At 36.2% G+C, this 14,852-nt stretch overlaps 1 protein-coding gene across 6 annotated transcripts in view; it reads right to left on the bottom strand.

The window, feature by feature from the left end:
• The window catches only part of ADGRB3 (adhesion G protein-coupled receptor B3), a 686,067-nt gene that overhangs the window by 292,599 nt on the left and 378,616 nt on the right, over window positions 1-14,852 (bottom strand). For all 6 annotated transcript variants that reach the window (XM_064486949.1, XM_064486947.1, XM_064486950.1 and 3 more), the window contains one exon: window positions 6,222-6,324. In XM_064486949.1, the coding sequence (XP_064343019.1) occupies window positions 6,222-6,324 (103 nt within the window). The remainder of the gene's footprint in view (window positions 1-6,221; window positions 6,325-14,852) is intronic.

Raw genomic sequence — 14,852 nt, 5'->3', positions numbered from 1 at the left:
CATCACATGGAGAACCAGTCAAATCAAGATGGAAAAGAAAGAGTTGTCTTTAGCTAAAGCAGAGCGGTAGAGAGGCCACTGAAGTGAGAAGTGCAGAACACGCTTCTGTCAGTGCCAGTCATGTCCATGCAACTGGCAGAGGCCATCTCCAGGACTCAGAGCTGCTCAGTTAGAGCACAAGGAGAGGGCACGTATCCAACTCCGCGTCTGCTGTCTGGTTGCTCAGTCGCTCACATCAACTAGATGATGCCGTTTTTGTGGAGGTGATGAGAGCTTGCTTCTTTAATTTCTGGTGCATGTCAGTAATCACTGAATGTGCATGATTTCCTGATGAATACTTTCTGGTATGTGGGAAGCAGCAAAAAGTAGGACCACTATCAGGAATTATTATATATGCATCCTTCAGAGAAAATCATTGCCTTCTCATACATGTCTTAGAGTGCCTTCTCCGTATGTGGTTGCCTCGTTTCCAACAGTGGCCACACAGGAGTCTGACTCACCTCTCATCCAACAGATGGGTTATCTATGGGCAAAATCTCTCCAAGCACTTCCCATGAGTCGAAATGGCAAACCATTTTAATAAACAAATACTTAAATAAGTAGGTTCCATGCAGATACAGCACACAGCTTAACGCACATCCTTTCACATCCAAGAGGATATACGATGTGTCCTAACAATGCTTTTATGGGGTTGTAACAGAGGCAAGGGCCGGCAGGGTTATCTTGCACTGTTCCAGCCCGTTGGCTGCTGGCAGAGAGGTTTTTCTAAATTGCTTAAAGAGCACAACATATCTACAAATGTCAGAGTTGCCCCTGGCATCCTCCAACTGTCCCTACTATCCCAGCACCACTTTGCGATGGCCATGCTCACTGGTGACTCCTTTCATTCGATTCTTAACGTGCCGGCATGGTAATCAGCAGGGCAAAATGTAATCTCTAGTTTGCTAACTGACTTTCACTGACTAATAAATTATCAGCATTAGAGTTTATCTGACTCAAAACGGCACTAGTAATGTATGCATGCATATTATTTTCATAATCAAAAAATTAATTATGCAATGCTCCAATGCAGGATTATTAGCTTCCTATTGCTGCTGTAATAAATTATGAGAAACTTAGTAGCAGAGAACAACACAGATTTATCATTTCACAGTTGCTGTGTGTCAGGAATCTGGTGATCATAGCTGGGTTTCTGCTCAAGAGATTCAGAAGGCTGAAATCAGAATGTTGGCAGGATTGCATTCTTTTCTAGAGGATTTGGGGATGAATCCATATCCAGGCTCATTCAGGTTTCAGCAGAATTCAGATCCTTGTGGTTGCAGGACTGAGATCCACATTTCCTTCCTGCTTGGAAACCAGGGGTTGTTTTCAGGCTTCAGAGGCTGCCCACAGTCCTTGGCCTGTGGTCCTCTTCCTTCTTCTTCAAAGTCAGCAATGGTAGCTTGAGTCTTTCTTACACTGCATCTCATTGCATCTCTCTAATCACAGCCGGCAAAGGCTCTCCACTCCTAATGGCTCACGGGATTAAATTAAACCTACTTGCATAATCCAGGACAGTTTCCCCATCTCAATGTCCTTTCCCTTAATCACTGCAAACTCTCTTTGACATGTAACATAATGTATTCACAGGTCATAGGAGTTAGGAGGTGGGCATCTTTGGTGGGGGGCCTATTCTCTTGACTATACAAGGGTGACAACCTATATAGTCCAGGGGCAAATCTGGCTTGCCACCTACTTTTGTAAATCAAATTTTGTTGTAACAGAGCCACATCCATTTGTATATATATTGCCTGGGGTTGCTTTCACACTACGATATCAGAGCTGAGTAGCTGTGACAAAGATGACTACGGCTTATATGTCTAAAATGTCTGACTCAACAGAAAATGTTCACTGACCCCTGCTCCAATGATAGCATAATTAATCTAAAATCTTTTTGAAGAATATCAGTTATATATTATGAACAAAAATAAACTGAATTTGAAATGTAAGTGGGAAGGATGCTTACTCAAGTTTAGGAATTTAGGAAATAACCAAAACAACAAACTATAGCTAGAGAATAATTTCTATATCAAGTTCAGCTGTTGGCAGAACCATCAATCCACTTGTCTAGTTAGCATTTCAAGACTCTTCCATAAAAGTTACCAAGAGCTTTAAGCAGGCAAAACATCAGAAATCTCTTCCAAAAAAGACAAAAGCTAGGGTAGAAAAGTAATTTAAAAAATAAAGGGATACAAACGCCACCTTGTAGAAATTATAGATGCATAGGCTGGGCTTCTTTAAGCTTTGCCAAGTGATTTTTTTTTAATTCTTTGGGCTATTATCAGCCTTTGCTATTCATGAAAATATCCACTGATGAATTTGGAATCTCTCTTCATTGTTGCTCATGCTTCTCTAATGATAAAGCTCACATTCATCACAGTCTTCCATTGTTTTCTTCCACTATGACTTACAAAGGCCACGGCTCATGGTTAATTTTAGTTTATATACATATAACAAACTCCTTAATTTGTTAGCCTGATCCTGTTATATGCAAGCGAATGCAAGCTGATATGGTGACACACAAGCCCATATTCCCATGCAATCGTTTGTGAACATGACCAGTTTGAGAACCACAAATGAACCTGGTGGATTCTTCTCAGTCCTGAAAAACAGCAGGTTCACCCTACCTAGACCTGTTGCTCAGAGGAAGGAAGAAAAAAAAAAAAAGGGGGGGGGGCAGGAACAGACAGCAGAGGCTGCAGGCTGGAGTAGTCCCTCTGCCCTTCCCCCAGAAATGGAACTACATTAAGATTTTTAATTTGGAAAAAAAAATGCATTTTCAGGCTTGCAAAGTTGATAGAGCATGAGACAACTGAAATACATGCATTTTCTTATTCTTCTAACTCATCTTTAAAGATAAGGATGTTATGTATCTTGGAAATTCACAGTAGGCGCAGATCTGTCAGGACCAAGGCATCCTAAGGGCAGATGTGTACAGGTGCGTTCACGTGTGCCCGTGAGGGTGTGTCTGTACACACAGATCCATTCTACTGCACTTGTTTAGATCTCAATAATTACTTTCAATAAAATTACTAACTTTTGCATTTCACACTAACATTTGTGCTTTATGGAGTCTAACTATTAATAAGCATGAATGTCAGACTGAAGAAACCTTCTTTTTCTGAGAAAAGAATTTTGATATTTCCAATAAGTCAAAAATTGCTCATGCCCAAGCACAACCCTGACTCTACAGATTATAACATTAAGCCATAAACCTAGACAACTGAACTAAGAACAGTATTTTACTCTTTAGTGACTTATGAACTGGTTAAAACCACACAGGGCTTCGCTAAAAACAATTTGGAATTTCAAGATTCCACATTCTATTACCTATTCCTACCAGTTCCCAAGGGCCTGATTATATTTAACACACTTTAAATGCTATTTGCTAAAAAGCTTTTTAAAAGAACACATTTCATTTAGAAAATGTTAACGGGCTTTTCCCTAGACTCATTATAACTATTAATTCCCCTTCTTCATTTTTTTGCACATGGTACATGCAACAGATATAATTTGCAAGTCATTATTCTTTTCTGAGCTTAGGGAAATGCAGCAGATACATCTGCTATAAGAAAATAGGAGAAGGTAGAAAATCTTAATATTAGCAACATAACATATCTGAAATAGCTCAGTTTTGAAGGTGAGACCAATGGTCATATATATCAATATCTAGATAGTTACAATAAAATTTCAGCTTGTACTAATCTCTTTTAATTTTCATGTTTAAGATATGTGTTTTCTTCACATTTTAGCAAAGACTATTTTATTTCAGCAGAGGCTCTTTTGATTATCTCTTCAAAAAAAAATAAACTAAAGTCAGTATATAGAATGTACTTTACAAGATACTCAATAAACCATGACATGGAGGGAAGAAATGAAGGTTGGAGTTGCCCAGAGCACCTCCACCATGTGGCTGGGAGTCCCGGGGGCCCCCGAACACAGGCACAGTCGGGGTCTGCAGGTGACATGACGCAGGCCATAGGTGGGAAACCCTCGGGGCATTTTCATCTCCGGAGTAAACTTTTCTTCTTATTCCTCTTTCCCCTCAGCTCCTTTGTGAAACAGATTTGTCTTAAATTCTTAAATTCTCTTAAATCTGAGCCTTCCAGCATGGGGTAGTATTGTTCTGGGAATCTGGTCAACTCACTCAAAATACTGAAAGAATTAACTCTAAGTGCCTTGTGATAATCTCAGCATTCTTATATTCTTTTTTAAAATATTTATTTATCGGTTGGTGTTTTTGTTTTGTTTTGGCGGGAGGTAATTAGATTTATTTATTTATTTATTTATTTAATCTAATGGAGGTCCTGGGGATTGAACCCAGGACCTTGTGCATGCTAAGCATGTGCTCTGCCACTGAGCTATATCCACACACTTCATTTTTATATTCTGACTTTGACTGCCACTCCAGCACCTAGTTGGTGCTTCATAAAATTTACTGATCATATACTCTGGCTCTCATGTGTAGAAAACAATCTGTTTTGGACCTGGTTTTTCTTCTTTGTAATTCTGCTGACAAAATATGCCCCCAGAAAGTTTGATTCAAAGCTTAAATCTGTTCATTTCAAATTGTTCTATGGAATTGAATTAATGTGACTGTTTTATCAACACTATTTTTTTAATCAACACTATTTTTAAGGTTACTCTTTCTTCAACTTATGGGAAAAATGCTATTTAATTAACATCAATCAATATTGATTCTATCTTGACTTAGGAAAGTTTTGTGAATGTTCATTTACCAAAGTGTTTCCTCCATAAGAGATAGGATATACATTCTGCAATTTTTTTTTTCAGAAAGCAATTCAGGGAATTAATATCTTTTACTATTTTTCACAGTGCTTATAACTGGATAGACATTACCAGGATAAATAATATAAATAAACAAATAAGTCAATAAATATTTTTATAATACATGTTGAACATACAAAGAAATAAGTTCCTTACTCAAAAGCAATGCTAAAAGTATCTCCCAGTTTTCAGTGCAGTGACGAGATCAGGGCCATTATGAGGTATGAGGAGGTAGATATTATAGAAATAAAACACACTGTCCAAGTTAGTTAGAACCACCATGGTCACATTTTGGCAGAAGGGGAAAAGACCTAATAGTTTAAGTATCAATTGTGACGTTTAAAAGTTATTGCTGAGAGATTCGAGATTTTCATTACATAATCTAGGAAGACTGGACATCTTGGCAAAAAGTGGTTTGCAGGAAAGGTGATTGTTATTTTTTACAAACGAAGCTGAGTTTTTTAAAAATCAGAAATTATAAAATACTGAAAAATGCACAGGTTTTGTAAGGTAAAGGATGTGAGAATAAATCCCATTATGTCATTCACTGAGTATACCAGTTTGGGAAAATGACAATCACTTTGTGCTTTCATTAACTGTACACAAAGGTCAAGTTCACAGAAACTTTGCAAGGAATAAAAAAAAAAAAAACTATGTCTATGCAACACATGAAACAGTCCTACTTTAACACAGGAAATGTAAAAGCATAATTAAAAAAGCCTAACTTTCTTAGGAATCACCTTCTTTGTCCCTTCAACTATTGATTTAGGCATTTAAGGTGAACCTACAAAGGATATGTAGGTATTTTAAATTTCTACAGAAGGCGTGAACAAGGTGTGAAAAATTTCCATTGCAGTTGGTTGGATTTAAGAAAGGGTGCTTGCTATTTTGGATGGAAGATTTGGACTTGGACCACAGGAGCACCCAGGTTGTTACAAGGAGCCTCCTCTGATCCTGGACGCAGTGCTTTAAAATGCTGCTCCACCCTGTTCCCACCCCGGGATACCCTCTAGGACATCACTCCCTTTGTGTTGTGTGCATCTTCAGTCTATGTGTTTCCATAGCAGTCTTCCCTACCACGTGGGGAGACTGGTTCATGCATCTGGGTCTCCCCCACTGCCTCTCTCAGAGCCTAATAAAGACGTGCACACTGGTAAACAATTTGTTAACTATTATATTGGAGAAATTGAAGAGAATTCTATCATGAACAAAAGCATAGGATAACAGGTCACTTCGTTTCTATATAATACATATCTCCATAACAAATCAATTCATTTGCAACTCTCAAGAGTGTAAGTAGTATGCTCTGGTCATATCCGTTGAAAGGATAATTGTTAACCTTTTCTGACAAGTAAATTCTATAAGCAACTCAATGCCAAGTAGACGATACTTACGTTAGCCAAATGAGCTAGTTCTATCTCCAGGAACGAATCCGTTGTTTTGGGTTCAGGCCTTATCGTGACCACGATGATTTTGGAATTAACGACAGTATAATTTCTGAAACAGAATAATTATGATTAGAAGGAGAAAGGATTGATGACGAATATTAATTCCTACCACTCAGTACATGTTGGGATGACATTTTAAATAAAGGTATCCTAAGCAAAGACATTGAAACATTGGGCAAATAGATTTAAAGCATGATACTGAAGTGCTATTCATGGAAAGATATGGTTGATTTTTTTGTTGTAAATACACCCCATCTGGACCAGAAACTTTGGGGGAAAGCTACTGCTGATGGTTACCACTTCAGATGGAGGACAGATGAAAAAACAGTAGAGCTGACGAGCTTTCCATTACTTAAATCTGATTCTTAAATCTGTGAGATAGATGGACCATGAATTCAAACCTTCAGGCAATATTTAAATGAATATAATTGATTTACCTCAAGGTGGCCCTAACAGTTCTGTTCTCTAGGAGACCAAATATTGTTCTTGCAAAGTGCTGTCCTAGGGTTTTTTAGACTATCTCAAAATTCATCAAGATTAGTGATTGGAATGTGGCAAAGAGTGAAAACCAACAGGATGTAAATGTCAATAAATGCTATTGCTAATTGCTGACTCATCTCAACAATAAAGATCTACCAGCCACTTCTTTATCGCAATGCACTCAATGTAAGGACCATATTTGCATTTTGAAAGATTTTACCAGTACAGTTTACTCAAAGAAATTTTAAATATAATTATATTCACAAGCTACAAAAAATCATCTCTAAATATAAACATATAAAATGAACCAACTGTTTTTTGCATATATAGGTTTTCACCCAACACATATAAAATGCTATATGTCTATTACATAAGACTTAAAGATTTTATTGGACTTCAACTATTTGAAGAAATACATACATATAAATATATTTTTTCATCCTTCCTCTTTGATTTGAAATAAACCATCTGTTCTTACATAGAGCATGTAATGTTTTGAGGAGTTCATAACTGGTATCAAGACAAAATCATTTAATTTTTTTTCTCTTTTTTGTTGTTCAAGGTGTTATTTATAGATAATAAAATTCACCAACTTTACATGGGCAGTTTAATGCTTTTGGTAATTGTATGCTACCATGCCAGCACCACCAAATCCAGACAGACAACCTTCCATAGTTTCCATGAGCCCCTCTATACTTGATGCCCTCCCCACCACGGCCCCAGGAAACCATGGACATGCTGTTCCCAGAATTGTGCCTTTTTTGAGTTTCATTTAAATAGAATCATACAATACATAGACTTTTGTGTGTTGGACTTAATTCACTTAGTGTACTGTTTTTGAGATTCATCCTTTTCATAGATGAGCAGTATTTCATGACATGGATATACCACAATTTGTGATCTATTCATCAGTTCAGTTAGCAACCTCTAGGACTTCTGATTTTTAGCTTTTATGATTTTTAGTAGCTCTTCATATTTTGCTATTATGAATAACTGGTGTACATTCTCTGTGAGTGGACATATATTTTTGTATATCTTGAGTAAATAACTATGAGTGGAATTGCTTGCTTGTGGTTTAATTTTATAAGTCACTGCCACACGGTTTTCTAAAATGGTTGTATCATCAAAGTTGTATAATTCTAATATAGAATAATGCTGAACCTCACATTCTTTGGGAAAACATTATCTCTAATGAGATGATCTTTTCCACAGATTTCACTAGAAAAAAAGCCAACTTGTGCCACACTTGGAGGAATACTTAGTAGCAGAGGAACTACAAACATTTTGAGAGGGAAAACATTTTTTAACCCACTTCTCATATATATTTAGTATGCCAAATAACAAATTCTTGAGTATTTAGGAAGCCTCATGGCATCCAGTCTAACAGCAAAACAGTAAAAAAAAATATAGTATAAATTTGTTTTTATATTCTTAGCAGGAAGGTGGTTGCAAACAGAGAAAGCCAGTTAACTGTTGTTTATTTCATTTTATACTAAATGAGTCAACTGAAGGTAAAGTGCATTGAGAAGGATATGGAAGTAAGCTCTAAATGCCAAGCTCCCTTTGCAAACTTAGACTTCCCTGTTTCTGTATGAGTAGAAGTGATCAGGGGATCAAGTGAGAATATATGGAATTAACTGTGAGGTGATGCTGGGTGATTAACTACATTCACAGATCTGACAGGATTCCCAGAGAATGACAAGCTATATTTAAATTGAGGTTGGGGAGAATATCCATCTGTTACCACCAAAAAAAAAAAAAAAAAAAAAAAAATTATGGAGATTTCTCCCAGAGAACAATCCTAGGACACAGACACAAGCTCCTTTTTCAGATTAGCCTGAATATGTTTGAATTCTGGTTGGTGACCTGAAACAAAAATATTTACACATCACCCAAATTCAATCTGCCCCTTTATTCTGGCCCTGTTTATAATGTCATTTCCCTGCTAGAAATAAAACCAAATGCTAACTTATAAACTGAAATTATAATACATGCTAGTTAAATTTGATATTATACAACAGATATGTTGCATTATTTTAAAAGTTGCCTAAGAGGGTAATTTACTGGAAAATATAGACGTGGGTATTCCAAACAGGAATTTATAATTTTGTCAAGGTACTTATGACTTTCTCTTTGTGTGTTTTGGCCTATGGAGATTTTAGCCCTAGGAAACTGGGCTGTGGAAAGCGAAATAACTTAAGATAAGCAACCTTCCACAGGGCATTTACTCTTTGCCAGATTTGTTAGCTACTTAATCGGCCTGCTGAAGAAGGTCCCAAGAGGGCGGAGCCTGCCTTATAGCTTTTGCTAAGTGTGTTTGTGTATGTGTGTGTGTGTGTGTGTGTGTGTGTGCACATGCAAGTGTGCGTTGACTCATTTAGAACACATTGGGGAAGAGATTATGTCACTATATTTATGCAGATGGATATTCTTATAACATTTATGTGAGTGGCCCCCCACCCTGCATTACTAACACATACTTCTCTCTACACAGCACCTTCCATAAGATTATAGTTCAATGAGGGCAAGATTTGTAGCCAGTATACATCCTCGTTTGCATTAAACGTGGCACATTTCAGTGCTAACATATATTTGAATGTCTTATTAAATAACACATACTAAGCAGAGATTATCAAACTTTTGACCAAGTTGATTTAAAATGTGATGTCACTATCACAGTATTAAACTATTTAATAAAGGAAAAATAAGCAAATTTACATTATGCAATTGCTCCCTTTTTAAAAAATGGACAGTGTACACAATTTCTTTAATTTATTCTATCAATTTATTCTAATTTGCATAAGTGAATAGCTGGCTCCTTGTGTGCCATGTCAGGCTTTGTGATCTACTAATGCTTCCTGGCTGGGTTCACATTTGCATTCCCTGCTAGAAAAGCAAATATTATAGCCTAGTGGATTTCATAACTAAAATAATGAAGTTCTTTCTTCTCTTGGAGATTTGTGCCACTCAGTTTCTAAAACACTTAAAAATGCGTAGAGTTCTTTCTTCAAAGAAGGCTCAAATTATTCTTAACAATTTTTACAAAGGCTGAAGGTGCTTAGAGCACATGAACCATATCTTAAAGAGAGTAAACAAGTGATTATAAATGCAATACAGCTGTTTACAAGAGACTCACTTTAGATATAGGAGCTTACACAGGCTGAAAGTGAAAGATTTAAGATGATATTCCATGCCAATGGTAACCAAAAGAGAGCAAGGATAGACGTATTTGTATCGGACAAAACAGACTTTAAGTCAAAAACTGTAATAAAATACAAAGAAGGTCACTAAATAATGGTAAAAGGGTCAATTCACCAGGAAGATAAAACAATTATAAATATGTATGTACCTAACAGCAGAGCACTCAAATACATGAAGCAAACGCTGACAGAACTGAAAGGAGAAATAGACAGTAATGTAATGATAGCAAAAGATATCAACACAATATCCCACTTTAATAATGATCAACAAGATAGTAGATCCATAAAGAAACAGAGAACTTGAACAACACTTTAGATCGGTTGAACCTAACAGACATAAACAGAGCACTCCATCAACAGCATAGATTCTTCTCAAGTGGTTACAGAGCATTCTTCAGGATAGCTCACAGGTGAGGCACAAAAAACACTCTTAAACTAAGAAACTGAAATCATACTAAGTACCTTTTCCAACCATAATGGAATGAAACTGAGAATCAAAGCCAAAAGGAGAACTGGAAGCTCACAAATATGTGGAAATTAAACAATCAGTGGGTTAAAAAGGAGATCATGAGGGAAATTAGAAAATATCTTGACACTAATAAAAATGAAAACACAACATACCAAAACTGGTGAAATGTAGCAAAAGCAGTACTAAGACAAAAAATAGGTAGGGGAAATGCCTCCTTTTAAAGAAGATCTCAAATCAGCCACCACCTAACTTCACACTTCAAGGAACCAGAGTAAGAACAAATCCATAGTTAGCGGAAGGAAGGAAATGACAAAGATTAGTGTGGAGATAAATGAGATAGAGAATAGAAACACAGAGAGAACATCAGCCAAACTAAGCATTGGTTGTTTGAAAAAAACAATTGACAAATACTTAGCTAGAGTAACTAATTAAAAAAGAAATAAAACTCAATAAAAATCAGGAATGAAGAGGGGGCATTGCAACTGATGTCACAGAAATTAAAAGGATCATAGGAAAGTGCTATGAACAATTATATGCCAACAACCTGAATAATGTAGAAGTAGATAAATTCCTATAAACGTACAACCTGCCAAGACTGATTCATGTAGAAGTTGAAAAATCTAAACAGACCTATAACAAGTAAGGACATTGAATCAATAATCAAAACCTCCCAGCAAAGAAAAGCCCAGGACCCAATGGCTTCCCTGAAGAATTCCACTGAACATGTAAAGAAGAATTAACACTGATTCTTCTCAAACTCTTCCAAAGTATTAAAGAGGAGGTAAAACTTCCAAGTTCATTTTATAAGGCCAGCATTACCCTGATACCAAAATCAGACAAAGACAGCACAAGAAATGAAAACCACAGGGCAATATCCTTGATGAATATTGATGCAAAAATTCTAAACAAAATACAAAATCAAATTCAACAACACATGAAAAAGATCAATTACTATAATCAATCTAAAATGGTGTAGCTGCTATAGAAAAAATTACAAATAGAATTACCATACGATCTAGAAATTCCATTTCTAGGTATATATCCCAAAAAAGTGAAAACAGGATTTCAAGAAGGTATTTGCTCACTCATGTTCATTGCAGCAATATTCAAAATTGCCAAGAGGTGGAAGCAACCTAAATGTCCATTGACAGATGAATGGATAAAGAAAATAAGGGATATACAGAAAATGGATTATTATCCAGCCTTAAAGAAAAAGGAAATTCTGTCGTATGGTATAACATGGGTGACCTTTGAGAACATTACGCCACGTGCAATAAGCCAGTAACAGAGAGACAACTATTGCATATTTCCACTTATATCAGGCATCTAACATAAGTCAAATTTTTTAGAAACAGCAGAATGTTGGTTTCCAGGAGCTGAGTAGAGGAAGTGAAAGGGATATTGTCATTCAAAGAATATAGAGTTTCAGTTTTGCAAGGTGAGAAAGTTCTAGAGATGGTAAATTTCATGTTATGTGTTTTTCACCACATTAAAAAGAAAATGCAATGCAACATTACAGAACAAGTGTCAGTGGAGGGAACTGTGGAACTAATTGTGCAAAGAAAATGTAGGCAGACTAAGGTACAGTAAAAAGATGCTAATGGTTTGATAAAAATTATTAAAATTACTCTAGCTTGTATTTTTTAAATTACAGCACATGTACCTTCCAATCTGAGAGTTTTCAAAATTGTTTTAGCCTCCCAGTTAAATAAAGCCCAAACAAAATAGATGATTTCATATATTCCAGGAACTGAGGACTTCATCAAAATCATTAATCTAAATACATTGACTCAAAAAAAAACTGTAGGGTTGAGCTAACTTAGAACTTTGAACACTAAACAGAATTTCAACTTAGATTTGCTAAGGGATGTGACACCTAGAGCCACAGTGAAGCTAAGTGATCAGGGATGCAAATTACTTTCACACAGTAAGGTCAAATTGAACTCAGATTTTTGTGAAAAAAATTTATTAGTAATTTTATTGACTATGTAATATTACAATATTTTATAGTATTAGACATGCAAATTTGTTATCCATATGGTTAATTTTAATTTCTACTGTCCTCAGCATAGGACATTATAGAGAGATACGGAGTATCACAAAGCCACAATATTCCGTTCCAAACTCAGAACGAAGAGGCAAGGATCAAAGCCCAGCTCCTCAAACTGAAGAACACGCTCTCTTGAGGACTCAGTACCCCAGGGGGCTTGCCTTCAGGACATACTAGCATAAAAGAGATAATGTGTTCGTTTTTCTATGATTTCCCATAATGTTTAGTTTAATTGCTGTTCCTGTTTGTTTTTAATTCCTACAGTAGGAGCTCAAATGGGCTGCATTTCCATATTTAATGAAAAAAAATTAGCATTATTTATCTGTTATTAAGTTGGTCACTTGACAGCAAATTCATGTGATGTTGCATCATCGATTTTTTTTTCCTTTCTAAAAGCTAGTTTTAATGCTACTGCTACTGGCTTATGAGAACAGCGGGGGTTTTTTGTTCACATGTATTTTTCCTGGCTTTTTATTACTATAGGGTAGTTTGCATATAATTTTAATTAGATCCTCTATAATATCTTGCATACTAATAGCTATATTAATGTGCCTTCTTTATTTCTCTTTTCTTTTCTCTTCTCTTCCTTTCTTTTCCTTTCTTTTCTCTTTTCTTTTCATCTTTCCCTCCCTCCCTCTCTTTCATTTCTTTCTTTCTCAGGACTACATCTTCCATAAGACCAGGAAAACTACACCTTGCTCCCATACTCAAAAGTACTGTGATTTTCCTATAAAACTGGAACCTGACTTTATGAAATGAATCAGAATATGAACTGATTACAACTGTTTCTTGAACTCTTTGGCTTGAATGTATGCTTGGATATACAATTGTTTTTAGAGACGATTTCTGTAAGATAAATCCTTAGAAATGGCACTGCTGTATCAACGACAGTGCATTTTTAAAGCCTCTTGGTACCACTAAATTACCCCACTAAAAGGCACTACAGTTTAGATCCTCACCAGCAGTTTAAGACCTCACCAGGCCGTGGGTGGTTATTGTTTTCCTAATATGAATGGGGCCTGTGTGGGTGGCCTCACTTCCCCTAAAGATCACCCACCCGGCCTTGGCTGGCCAGCATCTATCAGCCGCAAAAGTGCTGAAGCGACAGCCTCAGGCCTTGGTGTCAACAGCCTGGCCTGAGGCCACCAAGTTGACCCCGTCTTGAGCCTCCCACACACGGCCACCTCCTCCTGGGCCTTTTGAGACTTTTACAGAAGATGGATGAGTATTCACAGGAATAGAGAAGTCTATGGTTGGTACTGCATAAAGGAATTGAAAGTAGCACCACAGAGGCAGCAAGACAGTGGACAAGTCCTGATTTTGGAGGACTGAAGACTTGAGTTGGATTAGAACCCAGTCCCTTACTGAACACGTAATCTTGGAATCTTGGGTGGGATAATAATAATAATAAGGAATTCAGTTCCTCTTGTGTGTAGAATCAGAGTTCTGGATGGCACTAACCTTTAAAGGGCTTGCAGGACTAATATCCACGGACTCTGTGCATTTCAACTGTAAGACATTATTGTGAAGAATACAGTTGGGAGGCTGAGAATAGCCCTTATTTAGTTTGGACTTGAGTAGAGTAAATTCCTTCAGGTGAAGGGACAATTTGAATCTGTTTAATTGTAAAAGGAAAGACAATCCAACAGTAAAATTAAAATTGCAGCTTGAAGAATAGTTGAACCCAGATTAGGGCAAAAGAAGAAAAAGAATATTTAAATAAGAGTCTACATGCAAAGTTATTTCTGTCTTTGTAAAAAGGAAAATTTCTAAATGATACCTACTCAAAACATTATGTCAAGTTCTCCTTCTTGGTGTCCATGAGGGAAAATTATGCAGAGTATTGTTTTAAAAATAATTGTATCAAAATATAAAATTTCTAGAAACTTAAGAGCAAGCCTAACATTACTTGGTGTGTAGGAAACCTGTCTCCAAAATGGTCAACAGATAATTATTAGTAAAATGATCACAGAGGAAACTGTGTCATGAAATTTTGGTAAATAATAACCAAACATATAGAGCGAATTCTCATATTTTTTCATGTTGAATAAGAAGATATTTCCTTTTCTACTATGGGTTCCATAAATGCAGTCAAATTTATACAGCAAAACAAAAAAATATGTATTTTATTCCTCTGTTTCTAAAATATTTTTATACTATACGCACTAAACTTCTATGTACCCCCTTTTTAAAAATGGCTTATATAGAGTATTGTATCAGATAAGACAACGTATTATTCTAATAAACATTTCTCGAACCTCTATTGTTTACTGTACTATTCTAGGTGTTTTGAGGATAGAGGAGATTTAAGAGAATTGAGATAGTTCAGTTAGGAGGGGTGTTGCTTATTGAAAGTCTGTTGAGTGACTCTGAAACAA

Source organism: Camelus dromedarius, chromosome 6 (assembly GCF_036321535.1).
Source record: "Camelus dromedarius isolate mCamDro1 chromosome 6, mCamDro1.pat, whole genome shotgun sequence".
Classification (NCBI taxonomy): domain Eukaryota; kingdom Metazoa; phylum Chordata; class Mammalia; order Artiodactyla; family Camelidae; genus Camelus; species Camelus dromedarius.
Note: the sequence above shows the minus strand (reverse complement) of the source record. Positions and strands in the feature narration are given on the sequence as shown.